We start from the raw sequence: 15,219 nt of genomic DNA on the forward strand, positions 1-15,219 counted from the left end.
TTGTTGTTATGATTACCATTATGAAAGTAAACATATTGATTAGAATATAAAAGCTAAATTGTTTTTGTTATCTATTTTCTGCCTTAGCCTCCAATGATGGAGCAGTATTTTCCTTAGTATTTGAGCACTCTGTTGTGTGTCAAAACCTTCCCGACAAGCCCTCTAAAAGAATATACAGTGCCTCAAATAATTTATAATACAAATTCTAAGCTGAGAAAAATAGGACATGGAGGATGAGTCTGAGTGTTAAGGTGAACATTAATTAATTACATTACCATTACATTAATGGAACAGAGTGCTGTTATCATTGATTGTTGACGTGCAAACATGTTAAAGTCAATCCTCTAAACTTAACTCCAGTCTTAAGACTGTGTGTAGTAACTAAAGCCACAGGATGAGACTTTCTGCCTCACTTTCGAGTGGAAGTTGGGGCCTCTGTGCAAACCCGGCCCAGTCAGCCCAACAACCCTGTGTGAAATGTGACACAACCCTGGGTTCTCCTTTAAGACATTCCTTTTATGTCTGTGTGCATTACATTGTGTGCAAGTGTGTGAGTGTAAACCTTCTCTGTGCGTGCGGGGTGGGGGGGTCAGGCCTCCATTTTTACCAGGGCGTCTGCAGCAGCTGTCCCCTGGCATGTCAGCGGGAGCGGCACAGTAGTGATACCAGGTCAGAAGCGAACTGAGGCTGCTGCGCGCAGGTTGATTAAAGGTTTATCTTCACTTTCTTCATCCAGGACCTGCAGCCCGACCATGGCGGATCAGTACCAGTACAACACTAATGAGGAGAAGTTTGTGAAGGACAGCCACACCAAAGAGATAGATCTAATTAACAGAGATCCCAAGCAGATCAACGAGGACGTGGTGAAGGTTTGTGCAGCATGGACACGACACCCTGCCATTAACAGCTTTAAGAATCTGTCACCTGCTTTTGCATGTATGGAAATGTGGATTTTTTTTAAGTGGTTGCTGGAAAAAAAAGAAGTGATAACATATGAGTGTAACGGCAAAAAAAAAAAAAAATAGACCAAGAGCTATTCCTGTTGCTTGTGCAGAACGCAAAGTTTATTTTAGGAAAGGGGCAGGACAGCCTGAAACTGATACACTGTGCCACGATGTGTTATTTAAGTTACTGTTTATACTGTGATTGTTGCCATGTGTTCACCACAAAATCCTTTATGTAAGGACAGAACCCACCATACTTTAGATTATATATTGTTTGACTTAAGGTAAACATTTAAACAATGAGGATTGTGATTGTGTGTAGTGTGTAAGCTCATGACTGATTTACAGGCTTGCTTTTGTCAGTTTTCAGAAAATTATACAACAGTAACTCATAATAACTGAAATATTTATCAAACTGTAAGGGCTATCTCTGATCCATTTACTCCTGTATAGATAGTACTTTTATTGATGAATTAGCACTTATAATGTAATCCAATTCTTTGCTAACACTTCATATTCTTTGCTTTTTCATTAAACCAAAATGATTTATGATCCATGAAAACGCTATCCTTCAATTAGTCACAGAATCCTTCAGAGGATTTGACAGCTTATGTATGAACCACGTGCGTGTTAGGTTTTTCTAAAATTACACTGCTTTTTGCTTTACATATGCCTCTAATAGTACTCTAATGCCTGAAATGGCCCAGACCATGCAGAAAAATATAGAACAGCAGTGCATTCATTCATTCATTTGTTCATTCAAAGTATAATCTCACCCCGCTATCTCTGCGGGAAACAGCCTTTTTACTCCCAAATTGATCATAACCAATGTTCTGGAAGCAAAGAAAATGCTTTAGATGTGGACATGATCACTTTCTAGCTTGAATAACATTTCATCACTGAGCCTGAGCTGAAAAAGCAGCCTACCAAGACTGCACTTTAGAAAACTAAAAACCATGTAAAATAGCTCTCATGAATTTTACACGAGTTTATCTTCGGTTTGTGCTGCAATAAAGCTTTTAGAATTATTACGATGCTGCATTAAACACACTCCTCAGTTTTTCTCTGTTTGAAAGGCACAAAGTGCTACAAACAGTTATTTTCTCTGCATGCGCCAACACTGCAGCTTTCTGAGGCATATGATTACTAATTATTAAGCAGGTCATCGCCATGTGCGTGACGCTTGCTCTGAAAGCGTTGTTCTCTTGTGTATCGGTATTAATGAATGGCTTTTTAAAATGTCTTATTAGGTGGAGTTTGAGGATGTCATTGCAGAGCCTGATGGTACACACAGCCTGGATGGGGTGTGGAAGCTCAGCTACACCACTTTCACTGTTTCCAAATACTGGTGCTACCGCGTTTTGTCTGCTGTCTTTGGTATCCCTGTGGCCCTGCTCTGGGGCTTCCTGTTTGCCTGCATCTCCTTCTGCCACATCTGGGCTGTGGTGCCCTGCATCAAGAGCTGCCTGATTGAGTCGCAGTGCGTGAGCCGCATCTACTCCCTTTGCATCCAGACCTTCTGCGATCCCTTCTTTGAAGCCTTGGGCAAGATCTTCAGCAGTGTTCGCGTGGCACTGCGCAAAGAAGTCTAAGAACTCCTGCAGTAGTGTTTGTAGCGTGATCGGATGAAGCGTAGTATCTTTTTATACACCAGAAGACCAGACTTGGCATCTTGCTTGCTGCCTAATACTCTTCCTCCACCTTGACATGACATGTTGTTCCCCACCCTCCCAGTGTCTGACTCATCGATCTGAATCCTGACATGCCCACTGTGGGTTGTGCCAGCAGAAGTTCTGTGACAGCTGAAGCAGGCAGTGTGGTTCTCCGACAGCTCTGGCACTTCTGGAGAAAGGCCCTATCTAGATTCGATCGCCCTCATGTATTATTTGTTACACAAAATGCTCGGACAATGTCTACTGGTTCACTGCACATGAAACGAACTTCACGACACTGCTGTAACCTGAGGATGCTGCTGCTTTATTGAATCGCATTTGGCCATCTTAAAATTGATGCTGTATGATCCTGCATCTGGAATTGTTTCACTTGAATTAAATGAATGTATCTTATTGTTAATACTTTAACGTGAGTGAAAGAATTTATCTTTGTCTGATCCGGTTTCTTTGTGTATTCTGATGTAATTTCCCCCTAATTTCTGATTAGTGTACAAAACATAGTAGTCGTTTTGAAGACTTACAAATGCATACATGTGTCGAACAGACACTTCCTCTATTCAAAGTGTGATGAGGTGAATAATAAAAATGCTTATTTGCGTATTTTAGTCAATTCTAAACATATATGTTGGAGTGAAGTAAAATTTCTTTGTGAGATCTGTGTTAATTTTTCACAGTGTTTTTCTTTTCTGGTTTTTTCTTTTCTTTTTTTTTTAGACCTGCAGTCTGAGAAGCAAAAACATTACAAAAATACCTTAAACTGGACAGAAAATCGTTTTGCTGACTATGTTGCACCAGAGTTTGAGTGTATTGTGTGCATTTTTCAAAACCTTCTGAGAGGCGTCAGAAAATATCTGAGCCTAACATCTGTTTCACTGATACTGTCCTTCTGGAAGAGGTGACCTGTGACCTGTGACCCACCAGAGGTTGCTGTTGTGTATCTTTCATGTGCTTTTCTTTTGTGTCTGAGATCCACGATCAATAATTCATTGTCACCACACTCATTTCTTCTTAGCTATAAACCACTTTTGTATAGTCCACATACTATAATACTGAGAAATAGCAGACTCTTCAAGACATTATCACACTGTTTAATGCCTTATGTAGTTATGCAACCACATTTTATTAAAACAAAAAGGCTTTAATCACTTTCATTTTACTAGAATGATGCTCTTAATTTGTAAGACTTAATTAGGTTAAGCTCTCATCACACATTTTAATAACCAAGACACACATTTTAAACTCACAGACTTTAGTAAACATATGTTTACTGCAAGATTAAACCTTTTCACAGATTTTTACAATTCTCACACTGAATTGTCAGGTTGAATCCACTGGAAAGCAGATTAAAAGGAAATGCAGGGCTTTATTTTCAAAAACAAATTTTCAGTTTCATGAGCACAAAATTAATGCTGCTGAATCACTGGGAAAAAGGGCAGTTAGCAAGTAAAGTATAAAATATAAATACTCATTTTCTAAGTTTTTCATTTACATATTTTTTCTGCCTTTTGCGAAACATAAATTAAAAAAGCAGAATCACACACACTGATTGGCCTCCATATTTATTTTTAATTAATGTACCCATAAAGTACTTGTGAATGAGCAGTTATTGATGTGGTCAATAACCGCTCATTTATGAGTCATTTAATAATAATGGTTCCATTAGTGGCTTTAAACATTAGCACAGTAACAAGGCTACGAATGACTGAATCCACACATATGTATACCTGTTTAATAGAAAGATTGGCCTTTGCATTAGGTACACCTTGCTAGTACATGTTAGATTGCTTTTTGCCTTCAGAACTGCAGTAATGGTTTGTGGCACAGTTTCAGCAAGGTGCTGAATCATTCCTTGGAGATTTTGCTCCACATTGACATGATAGCATCACACAGCTGCTGCAGATTTGCTGGCTGCGCATTCATGATGAAAATCTCTCATTCTATCATATCTCTAAGGTGCTCTACTGCACTGCGATTTGGTGACTGTGGAGGCCATTTGAGTACAGTGAACTCATTGTCATGGTCAAGAAACCAGTTTGAGATGAGTTGAACTTGTGCCATGGTGCATTATCCTGCTGGAAGCAGTCATCAGCAGATGGATAACTGTGGTCATAAAGTGATACGGTTGGCAGCAATACTCGGGTAACTTTTGGGGGGGAGAGAGTGTCAACAAAATGACCACCAGCCACTTATTCTGTTTCACTATATGCCACTCGTGACACTCTTAATTTCCCAATAAGTTGGGGATAAATAAAATGATTGGAATCTGAATCCGTCACAATCATCAGAGCAAACAATGTTTTTTCCAATCTTCCATTGTGCAATTTTGGTGGGTCGGTGTAAACTGTAGCCTCGATTTCCTGTTCTTGGATGACAGGAGTGGCATCTACAGTAGTATGATCTTCTTCTTCATCCTGATGCTCGGTTCCAACTCCAGCAGGTTGTCTTGATCAAATCCACATGCCTAAATACATTGAATTGCTGCCATGTGATTAATTGATTCAATATTTGCATTAATGAGCATTTGAACAGTTGTACCTGAAAAAGTGGCCAATTAGTGTTCAAGGTAAATATTAGCCTACTCAAATCCATCATTTTGACTCTTCAAGATTAAATCTAAAGCTTGGCTCGATCAGTATAAGGCAGCTGAATAATAATGAAGCTCGCCTTTTACACATCTGAGGGATGTTGCTGTACTTTCAGTATTATTTATTCATATTTAATTATAATATTCATTGTATCATACAGTTTTGGCTTTTCATTCAAGTCCCTTCTGACTACCAGTATTGATAACCATTGTGCTGCAATTAACAAATCCAGACTGTCAACACGTCAGAGTTATTTAGTCACAGCTTGTTTTATTTTCATGTCATGCAGCAACTGTTGCCTTCAGGTATCTGACAGAAACATGAGTCATTCATTAGTGTATAAAGTCTCAACCAGGTCAGGTCTCAACCCTATACTGAATTTTGGGGCTGAAACAGGATGTTCCCAACTTGAATGTTATGCCAAGAATCTTTTTAGAACTCCTTTCAGGAGGCGAAAGGAAAACTAACCAGCTGTGTTTAAGTAATTTTATCATAAGTGTATTTTTGGTTGCTTTCATTCTTTATTTTTTTAATATGTTTTTTGAAAATATTTACCAGTGACAGGCATCTCACATCTAACAAGAACTCAAGTAACATTTTACATGTTTTACAGGTATGCAGTCCACTGAAAATGTGACAAAATGAACAATGTGGTGCGCAGTATTTACAACAGAAGAACAATTTCATCACAACACAACATGACAAGTAGGATCCAGAAGCTCTGCTGGTGACACTAACTGAACCCATGCTGTGGCTGACGGCGCTTAGAAGCTTTGTAAAGACTGTACTTTTTCTGCATTGCAAACATATACTGTACATCTAAAATGAAAAGTGTAAGAAGAAAATACAACAAAAAATCAGCTGAAGATACAGCTTAGTCTGTGATTATCTCTCTGTGAGTTTTAAAGAGCAACGCTTTACCCCCTAGGAATACTCAGCTGAAGATTTCCTTTTATCACAATTCTTTTCCCACTTCACTCTGATATAAAACAGAAAAAAAATTAAGACTTTTGTTGTCTTCCCACTTCTAAACATCAAGCATCAGTGAGGAGGCATTAAAGAAATCAAACTGCTGGATATTTTATGGTCGACAGCACGTAGTGAAAGGCTGAGGGCACAGCGCAAGGAGGGGAATGGAGGGCCCGGGGCTTATGTGGTAGAAGTCTGTGTGATGCTCCTCTGACTGCTAGTGCTCTTAATGGCAAAGGTTGAAGAGTTGCTCTTGTGACTGGAGTTAAAGTCACGCTCACAGTGGCACTGGGATGACTTGAGGTAGCGGGTGGAACAGCAAAGATTCTGCCTAAGATCCTGGAACAGATGCCCGGCAAAGCACATATAGATCCAGGGGTTGCAGCAGCTGTTGAGGCTGGCCAGCAGCATGGAGATAATGAAGGGCATGGCTGCGTGTGGGGAGAGAGAAAAGTTACAAAGATGAAAGATTTATGCCAAGTCTGGACTGAAAGGCAGCTTGTTTACTCTGTGAAATTTTGTATTCTAGCAAATAAGATGCTGTTGACTGGCTGACAGTGCGGTACAGCTGTCTTTATCCCAGTAGAGTTTTTTCACAGTGGATATTTTCATGTCTCACAAAAGCCTATGAGGTACCGTGTTACACTGATATTGACCATAACTGTGTGATATTTAAAATAAATATTGATATCATGTTCAATTCTATTCTATTCTTTTTATAGTGTGACAAATCACAAAAACAATCACTTCAAGGCACTTTATATCGTAAGGTAAAGCCCCTGCAATAATAGAGAAAAAAGCACAACAATCAGACACTATGAGCAAGTACATGGCGACAGTGGGAAGGAAAAACTCCCTTTCAACAAGAAGAAATCAACAGAACAAGACTCAGGGGGGACAGTCAGCTGGAGGTGAGGATGTGTTGATAATATTGAAATATCTGCAGTTTTTCTTCTTGAAATCTTTTGTGCATTTTCCTTCATATCATCATATTATGAGTTTAATTCATTTGCTAAAACAAACAAACAAACTTACAAACTGAAAGATACTTTTTTTTATAATAAAGTTAATGATGGGGTAAAAAATTTGATATGATGACAGCCACAGACTAAACCAACCTGCAGTCATCTGTAATTTTTGCTTGGCTTCCTTTAAAAAATAAAAATAAAATTGCTTGTGCCGACACATTTAACATATTCCTGGAGATGCATTCCTGCTGAAAACAGCTCCTGTTTCAGGATGCTGGCAGAGTGAGAAGGGGGAATATACAACACAAAGAATTGAAATGGTGAATTATTTAAAGAAGAAAAGTGATGACTTTCTGAAACAAAGGGAATTCCTGCAAAGAGGAACAGTTAGAATAAGAGAAGTGAAAATGGCTCCCCTGCAGTGTCATTATGATACCTTACACTAAGTAATCTGCAGAAGCGTGCAAAATGAAGTTTACACCTTTCACATGACATTTAACAAATGTATGGAATATATATAATTACTTTACACCCTGTATTTAACCTCATCTCACTGATTGCTGATCTTTTCTTCAGTGTGTTTATGCTCCTCCCATTTTCATGTTGTCTTTAATGACAATTTCTAAGTTTGAAAGAAAGAAAAAAATCAATGTAAATGCTCTTTGGAAGGGTGTGAAAGTCACATGCATGATTAAAGGTAGCCATTAAGGGCTGGATTTATGACTCAAAGAACTCCTTTTAGAGGGTCATGGATGTTACGATTTGAGCAATAGTGTGTGAAACAGCCAGAGCATAATATCAGCTGGAGCAGTTTTCAGACATTTATTATCAGAGCAGTGAGAGCACGGCCTGCACTGATGCTGAATAATATCAGGAACTACTCCCAAAAAGGCTTTAATAAATTAGCTCCTGGTGTCTTTCACAAGGAAATAATAAATCACTCAGCAAATGAAAAGAATAAGAAGCATCATCTCCTGGGTGGTACATCTGTCTGGCTGCCACAACTGATAATAGCCTTCTCAGCAATTCATTACTGAGATGACCTAATGCTGAGTCTTTTTTCCTGTGGGCAAACAAACATCAGCAGTAATCTCATTTTGATTATTACAATATGTGATATTTATGAGTAAATTGCATTTTTCTCTTCACATCTTGTCCTTTAAAAAGTGTAACACTTGGAGATTGAACAATGGGGCTTTGTGTTCCTCAAGCTCTTAATCAATAGTATATAGAGTGTGAGCCGGTGTCTGAGGGCAGCAGGCTCAGTGGGGAGATGTTTGTGTTAAATTTTCTTTCTGGTTTTTTTTTGGGGGGTGGGGTGATTCTGTGAGTGTCTGACTCAGGCTTTAACCTTCTTCTGTTTTTGTCCTCTACATAATGAAATCTGTCTGGCTGTTAAATGTGAAATCACAGATGCTGCTGATGTCCTTCTAGCAAACCTGAGAGGAATGGGACATTTTAGTATCCTATGACATTTCCAGAAATAGCCTTGATAAGCCTAACCAGGTGCTAAAAATGGTCAAATTCTCATCTGTGAAAGGTCCTGTCTCCTTAACATGAATAATAACGCTGACATCTCAGTAGTTTGGGAGGAATTTGGAAAAAGACTGACTAGCTTTGAGGACATATTCATACACTAAATGTGTGTATGCTGCACAACCATATACAGCATACAAATGCTTTGTTCAAATGACAGCAAGGGAATACTTTGGTTTCTTTGCAAGCTAAGCGAGAGAAGATGGATATCACTGTGCTGTCTGCACTGGAGCTGCTTGGCTTAACGTAGTCTAAGGAGCTTGGAAAGAAAAGTGACTGGATTTCGTCAAGTTTCTTGAACACGTTTCACCTCTCATCTGAGAAGCTTCTTCAGTTACAAGACCAAATGGTGGAGAGTCCCAAATTTTAAGCCTTAGTCGGAGTTGTTCCTTAATAAGACATCCCCTCTGTTCAAAGATAGTCGTTCACAGTGGACATAAATGGCTTCTTTTACTCCTCTTTCAAACCATCTCTGTCCAAAATGTGAGAATCCACTACATTGTTTAGCTTGTTTGGGAGTTTTGTCCTTGGGATGAGCCAGTTTTGTCTGAGTGTGTGGCTGGATCGGAAGTGCACTGGGATGTTGTGTTTGGAGAAGATTCTCCTGAGTTTCTCTTGATAAACCTGCTTCATAAGGCATGACAATGTTGTTGGCTCATGTGATGAGGCAAATGATTCAACGACCCTCTTAAGGGACACTCCCACTAGGGCTTAAATACCTGGGACTCTCCATAATTTGGTCTTAGAACTGAAGAAGCTTCTCAAATGAGACGTGAAACATCTACAAGAAACTTAGGGAAGTCTAATCCATTGTATGATCCTTACTAATCGTCCAGTGTAATACAAAGCACAATCTGTCATCTCCTTGTATCCCAACCAAATATTAGATTAAAGAAATTAATGATTAAACCATTTGAAAACTGACAACCATTTGCTGATTCTTTTTAAAACATATATTAAATGAACTGACTCTTCCTGTTGTTTCTTAAGCAGTCTGGTCTGGGTTAACGTAAAAATTTTTTATTATGACTTAAAGGAAAAGTGTATCTGCACACGCACACATGGATGGCATTCCTGTCTGCCTTTTGTGCATGAACACTGGCGTGTGTCACTGCCAGTTCTGCCCTTTCTGAGTGCTGTTCACTTTCAATCATCAACCTGTACTGATGGAGCCTTCTGCAAAAGAAAATAAATGAATCACTTCATTTTCCATTCACAGGATCAAGCACTCTTTTCTCGCTTCTCTGACGCTGACTACGGTGCCCTTACACCAATTAGCCTTTTCAGCAAACTATCGAGCAATAAGCCTCTTATTTTAAAACTTAAGTGTAAGTATAAACATCTGGTGTGAACAATGAAGCTTAAGGAAGTTCCGGTCAGCCGAACCCTTTAATGCAAACCCACAGAAGCAGAAGAACAGAAAGAACCGTAACACCAGAGAATGTGTCCCATTTACTAAGGGGGGCATCATGACAGTTTCTTTTATCTTATTGTGCTGTGTGGAAAAGGACACATTTTTCATGGTCACTAAAGAACACATGATTTAGTGACAAAAAAACAAACAAACAGATTTTGCAATGCCCTTTGGCTGTTTATTTTTACTCACAATGAGATGCAAGCACATTATTTTGCAACTCTCTCGGGTTAATGGCTGAAATTTAATTTCCTTAATCACCAAGGTGATAGATATGTGCTTTTAATCTTTTCTGCTTAAAGAATGTCGCTCAGATGTGCAAATGTATTGTGACTCGTTAAAGCTTATGATGTTGAGTGGGTGTGGACACAGTCCCGCAGATCCATACACACTGAGACCAAATACAGTAGATGGCTGTTTAGTGGCCATTGTGGCTAAATGTCAGTGTACCCCACCGGCGCAAATGAAAGCTGCTGAGCGCGTGGTGGTGCACACTAATTTGGTTAATGATTAGCAATCACTCAGTCTCTGCAGTGCAGGGAGGCTCAAAAGAAACTTGAAAAACTCTGCTTTGCCCTGATGTTTCTAACCGCAAAAACGTGTATTATGAGATGAGAAAACATTACTGAAAACAGTAGAATGAATTCACTGGTTTCCTGCCTAGAATGTGCCAGTCACAGGATGGCAATACACATTTAAACCTTTTAATTACGTACTCCCAGGTGCATCAGTGGTAATGATATTAATGGTAATTTTGTTAAAATCACGTGAATATCTCACATTGGCTTTGCGCTTCCAAACGTTTATGTGAAACTCTTTCCTCGTTTTTGACTACGATGACCTGGATGACTGAGAACCTTCACAGACATCTTTCCTCGTTTTGTTTTCTTTGCGTTTGTTTCACCGTAAGACCTCTACCCAGTCTTTACCCCACCCTGTACAGTTTGCCGTTCTAGTAAAAACAGAACCAGGTTTTCTTTGAGTCATTATAAAACGTAAGGCACGAAGCACCCGAGCACGCACGGCTTAAATTGTGTTTTCTTTCTCAGTCTGTTTCAACTAACTCGAGCTCTGGTGCACAAATTAACGAGGAACAGATTAAAAATAAATAAATAAATAAATATATTTTATTGTCATTTGTAAATACTGTGTGGATGGTGCGTAAAGGAGTGATGGGAATAGCATGTTTTAAATTAATGTAAGTGCGTAAGGACGCGTGGAGCACGATATCCTTTGCGCACTGCCGCGCACTTGGCATATTATTAAACTTAAACATTGATCCTACCCTCACGGGGGGCTGCTGGATCCCACGCAGACCACATCTGAACTGAGAAAAAGGGGGTCCAGCAGACGATGTAAGCCACCACGATCACAAAAGTCATCTTCACTGTCGTGATCTTCGCCTTGGAGATGAGCTTTACGCTGCTTACACGGGCCAGTGTGTTGCTTTTGGTGGTTTTAGGCGTCAGGTTTATGCACTGCTCCCGTCTGGTTTTCAGTTTAAAGTTTTGCCATATTTTAAAGCTTATTAACCCATAACAAATGCTCAGTATGGCCACTGGAATTATGTATATGGTAAGGCTGATCCATGTGATGTAAGCTTTGGCTCCCCAAGGTTTCACGAAGTCGCCCCAGCAGTCATACACCCCTGACCCGGCCGAGCCAACCTCCCTCAGGGAAAAGATGAACATCTGGGGGATACTGAAGACCAGACTCAGGATCCAGGAAAATATGACATATAAACGGTCTTTTCTCCTGTGCAAAGAACGGAGGGGCTGACAAATTGCCAAACACCTGTCTATAGACATCAAAACTAACATATAAGTGGAGGCGAACATCCCAACGACCTGCAGGTATTTCACCAACCGGCACAAGATGTCTGGTCCATAGAACCGAAATGTAATGTCCCAGATAAGTTGAGGGAGAACTTGAAATATCGCCACAACCAGATCGGCGATGCTCAGGTGTTTCATAAAATAATACATACGAGACTGGCTGTGTTTGGTTGTGTGGATAGCCAACAGGACGCACAGGTTACCCGCGAGCGCCAGAAAGAGGACCAAGGCGAGCACAGTCACCTCCACCCTCGCCACTTCTTCATTCCGCTTCAAGGGGTTTGTCTGATTCAAACCACCGGTTCCGTTAATGAGACTCGAGTTCCTCCAAGATTCATTGAATTGCCAAATGTCACTTTCATTTGAAATACTTTCCATTGCTGCAGTCTCGTCCTCCGCAGATGCGTCAGGGTTGTGCAGTCATGCAATAGCTGAAAGAGTCACCTGGAGGGTCTTTAAGTCTTCCGTGAGTCCTCACCAGTGGCAAGACATAACCCTGCTCAAAAATGTTTCCTTAATAATAAAGAAAGGAACTCGTTCTTTGAATCTCAATCACCCATACATTTCCCCCTCTGAAAGCAGGATATGAGTGTGAGAGGGAAGCAAATGTTTCCACTTATCTAAATCATATAGAACAGTTCACAAAAAGTCCATTGAAAAAGAAACGTCAGCTGAAGAAGGGAATAGTAGCGACCAGCAACAGGATCTAAAATATAAGGATCTCACTGGTCAAAGTAACATCCCAAAACAAAAATCATTCTTTCTCAATTAAGAGGCTGTGGTCTTGAAAATATACATTCATCTGTTTTCAAAATTAAGATTAAGGCTTGCAAATTAAAATGTTACAGAGAGGGGCGAAAAGCTATAGAAATGGAAAGCTCCACCATGATCTGTGGTAAGAATCCGAATGACCGGCACTACAGCATAAGCCCCTATTATAAGATTCCCAGTTCAGTAAAAACAGACAACAGCCTTACTCATCACCAACACTACCACTAGGTGGCTATATGCACTATTCAGTAGTAACGTCGATGGTGTTTGCAGCTCGGAGGACCAACTCTCCTCCAGATCTGCAATAAATCACGGAGCTCATTTTATAACCAACCAGCCTCATTCATCATCATCATCATCAACTTTATTTATAAAGCACTTTAAAACAACCACAGCTGACACAAAGTGCTGTACATTGGAACTGTAAAATAAAATTACATGAGATATAAATAAAAAACAAATAAAAGAAGAGTGAAATCATTAATTAAATAACTACTGCATTAAAAAAGAAACTAAGTCTCACTGAGGTTAAAAGCCAAGGAATAAAAGTGGGTTTTAAGACGTGATTTTCTCATTGATGAAGATTGTTTGTTGTCAGATTTAATATCAAGAAAGCTATGAAGAAAACACTAGCTCCAAACTGAAGTCTGATATAGAAGATATATTAAGCTGTTTTCATATTTTGAAACCGCCTGGGAAGTCAGAGTGAAATATGTTTTTATTCTGCTGGAGACCTGAAGGGATCCTGACGTCAAGACACCCAGAGTCAAATTTTGGAACAGCTAGAAAAGTAAACATGTGTTTAATAAACACAAGCTCATTCACAGGCTAAATGTGAGTGCAGGCACATACGGGTGAATAACTTTTAAAAAAATTGTACCATAAAACACATTTGTATAACTTAAAATCAGAAACGTGTTGATTGTACGTATGAAATGACATTTAAAAAAGAAAAAGAAAGCAATTCATTTTTATAAGGCACGCCATAAATGGTAATAGTTTCAGTCTTGTGACATCATCTTCGCCCTTTGAAGCTGATCTGGCTATGAATGGGAGGAAATGCTGGCTGGCATATGAAATGTCTGAAGCACAAGCTGTTTAGGAGAGGCACTGAGACCTGACAAAGAGCTATTCTTAAAGGCACCTTGGTGCTCTCAGCATATGCTTTTTATTGGCCTGAATCAAAAGGCATCTTAGACCAGATGCATGACTCGGCTGCTTTAAGTTTTGGAAATGTCTTCCTGATTTTCTAAGGGTCACTTTAAACTGTCCAGTAGGACAAGAATAACACTGGTTTTGCTTATGTGACCAGCATTCTTCTTCTTTTATTCTTCTTTCTATAATCATACATGTACAGTATATGTATGTGTGTATATATAATAAAGGAAGACAGAATGATGACCCCGCACACATGGGGATAAGTGTGAGGGACCAAGCAGCCAAAGCAAAGAGGACAGAGGCAAAAAAAGTATCTTCAAAAAGGGTTTTCTTTATTTTAACCATCAAAAAGTCCAGAATTAACAACATTCAAAAACATACTTAGCAGGCCCATAAAAGAGGTCAACTAAATATAACTCCACAAAAAGTAATTTCCAGAAACTTAAACAAAACAAAGTGAGACACAACTTAACTCACAAACTGACCTAATTACAAAGACATGTGAGAGTAGCTTTTATAATGATTTGGCCAAACCATTTACACACAATAGGGGGGAAAGCAAAAACACACACTAATATTAACTAAGCACAGAATAACCTAACTAAACCTAAAACACCCCTGCTCCTGGTAAGCCCATGGTTGGTCCTGCTGAGCAGGCATTTTGTTCCCAGAGTCCTCAGCCACACCTTTTGCCCAGACAGGAAACAGCCACCGCCCAAACCCAGGTAACTCAAAGAAAGAGAAACATAATTAATATAACAAAACATTTTAGAAAAACCACACAATGCTACTATGTGCGCGCCTCATAATATCAGTGTTAGGTTTAACCAAATGATTAATGAATTATATTAATGAAGAAAACTGCAAAGCAAACTAATAAGGTGAAAAAATGGACTGATTTACCCCTGTGTGGCTGATGCCATCACAAGAAGACATTTGCCTTTAAAATGTTCATATCCATGTGTTACATTGGCCTGATTCCTCTGTACATATACTTCTTTTTTTCTTCCTACATGTGCTGCCAAGAGCAGCACTGCACTGGGATTTAGGGATTCAAATGACAATGGTGATTAATACTACTTAAGCGTGAAGGGTGTTGCGCAAGTCCTACATCAACATGAAAACTGTTATAGATTAATTTGGAGAGTTAGTGCAGAAATGAAAGGACAAAAAAAGAAAAAACACAGAAGGATTTGTGCTAAACATCATGTGAAATACTAAATAATGTGTGCCACTCTCTGTGATAGAGAAATAATATACACCATTAACCATGTGAAACCGACAGTGTAGATGATTACACTTAATGAGTCCTGAGGTTTGCTTTTTTCATGACCACATTAAAAAAAAACATATGAAAATGCTCTTA

At 39.3% G+C, this 15,219-nt stretch overlaps 2 protein-coding genes across 2 annotated transcripts; one reads left to right on the forward strand and one right to left on the reverse strand.

The window, feature by feature from the left end:
* The first annotated feature begins 588 nt into the window (after window positions 1–588).
* cav3 (caveolin 3) lies at window positions 589–3,277 on the forward strand. The gene is made up of 2 exons (XM_085456656.1): window positions 589–869; window positions 2,195–3,277. Exons 1-2 carry the CDS (start codon window positions 753–755, stop codon window positions 2,534–2,536), a joined length of 459 nt encoding a protein of 152 aa, XP_085312782.1. The 5' UTR covers window positions 589–752; the 3' UTR covers window positions 2,537–3,277.
* A 3,002-nt stretch (window positions 3,278–6,279) lies between these two features.
* Window positions 6,280–12,813, reverse strand: oxtra (oxytocin receptor a). Its single transcript, XM_085456655.1, has 2 exons — window positions 11,375–12,813; window positions 6,280–6,602 (listed from the first exon to the last, which is right to left on the reverse strand). The coding sequence occupies exons 1-2, from the start codon at window positions 12,300–12,302 to the stop codon at window positions 6,352–6,354; spliced, it is 1,179 nt and encodes a 392-aa protein (XP_085312781.1). The 5' UTR covers window positions 12,303–12,813; the 3' UTR covers window positions 6,280–6,351.
* Between the last annotated feature and the right edge of the window lie 2,406 nt (window positions 12,814–15,219).

Source organism: Copadichromis virginalis, linkage group LG5 (genome assembly GCF_057382275.1).
Source record: "Copadichromis virginalis isolate Kocher_CV1m ecotype Utaka linkage group LG5, C_Virginalis_male_GT1.1, whole genome shotgun sequence".
Lineage (NCBI taxonomy): Eukaryota > Metazoa > Chordata > Actinopteri > Cichliformes > Cichlidae > Copadichromis > Copadichromis virginalis.

Bases quoted from the DNA above. Each gene is read 5' to 3' on its own strand.
- cav3 (XM_085456656.1), top strand. From the start codon at position 753: ATGGCGGATCAGTACCAGTACAACACTAATGAGGAGAAGTTTGTGAAG. The intron at 870-2,194 runs GTTTGTGCAGCA...ATGTCTTATTAG, and splicing joins TCAACGAGGACGTGGTGAAG to GTGGAGTTTGAGGATGTCAT.
- oxtra (XM_085456655.1), bottom strand. From the start codon at position 12,302: ATGGAAAGTATTTCAAATGAAAGTGACATTTGGCAATTCAATGAATCT. The intron at 6,603-11,374 runs GTAGGATCAATG...CCCCACACGCAG, and splicing joins TCCAGCAGCCCCCCGTGAGG to CCATGCCCTTCATTATCTCC.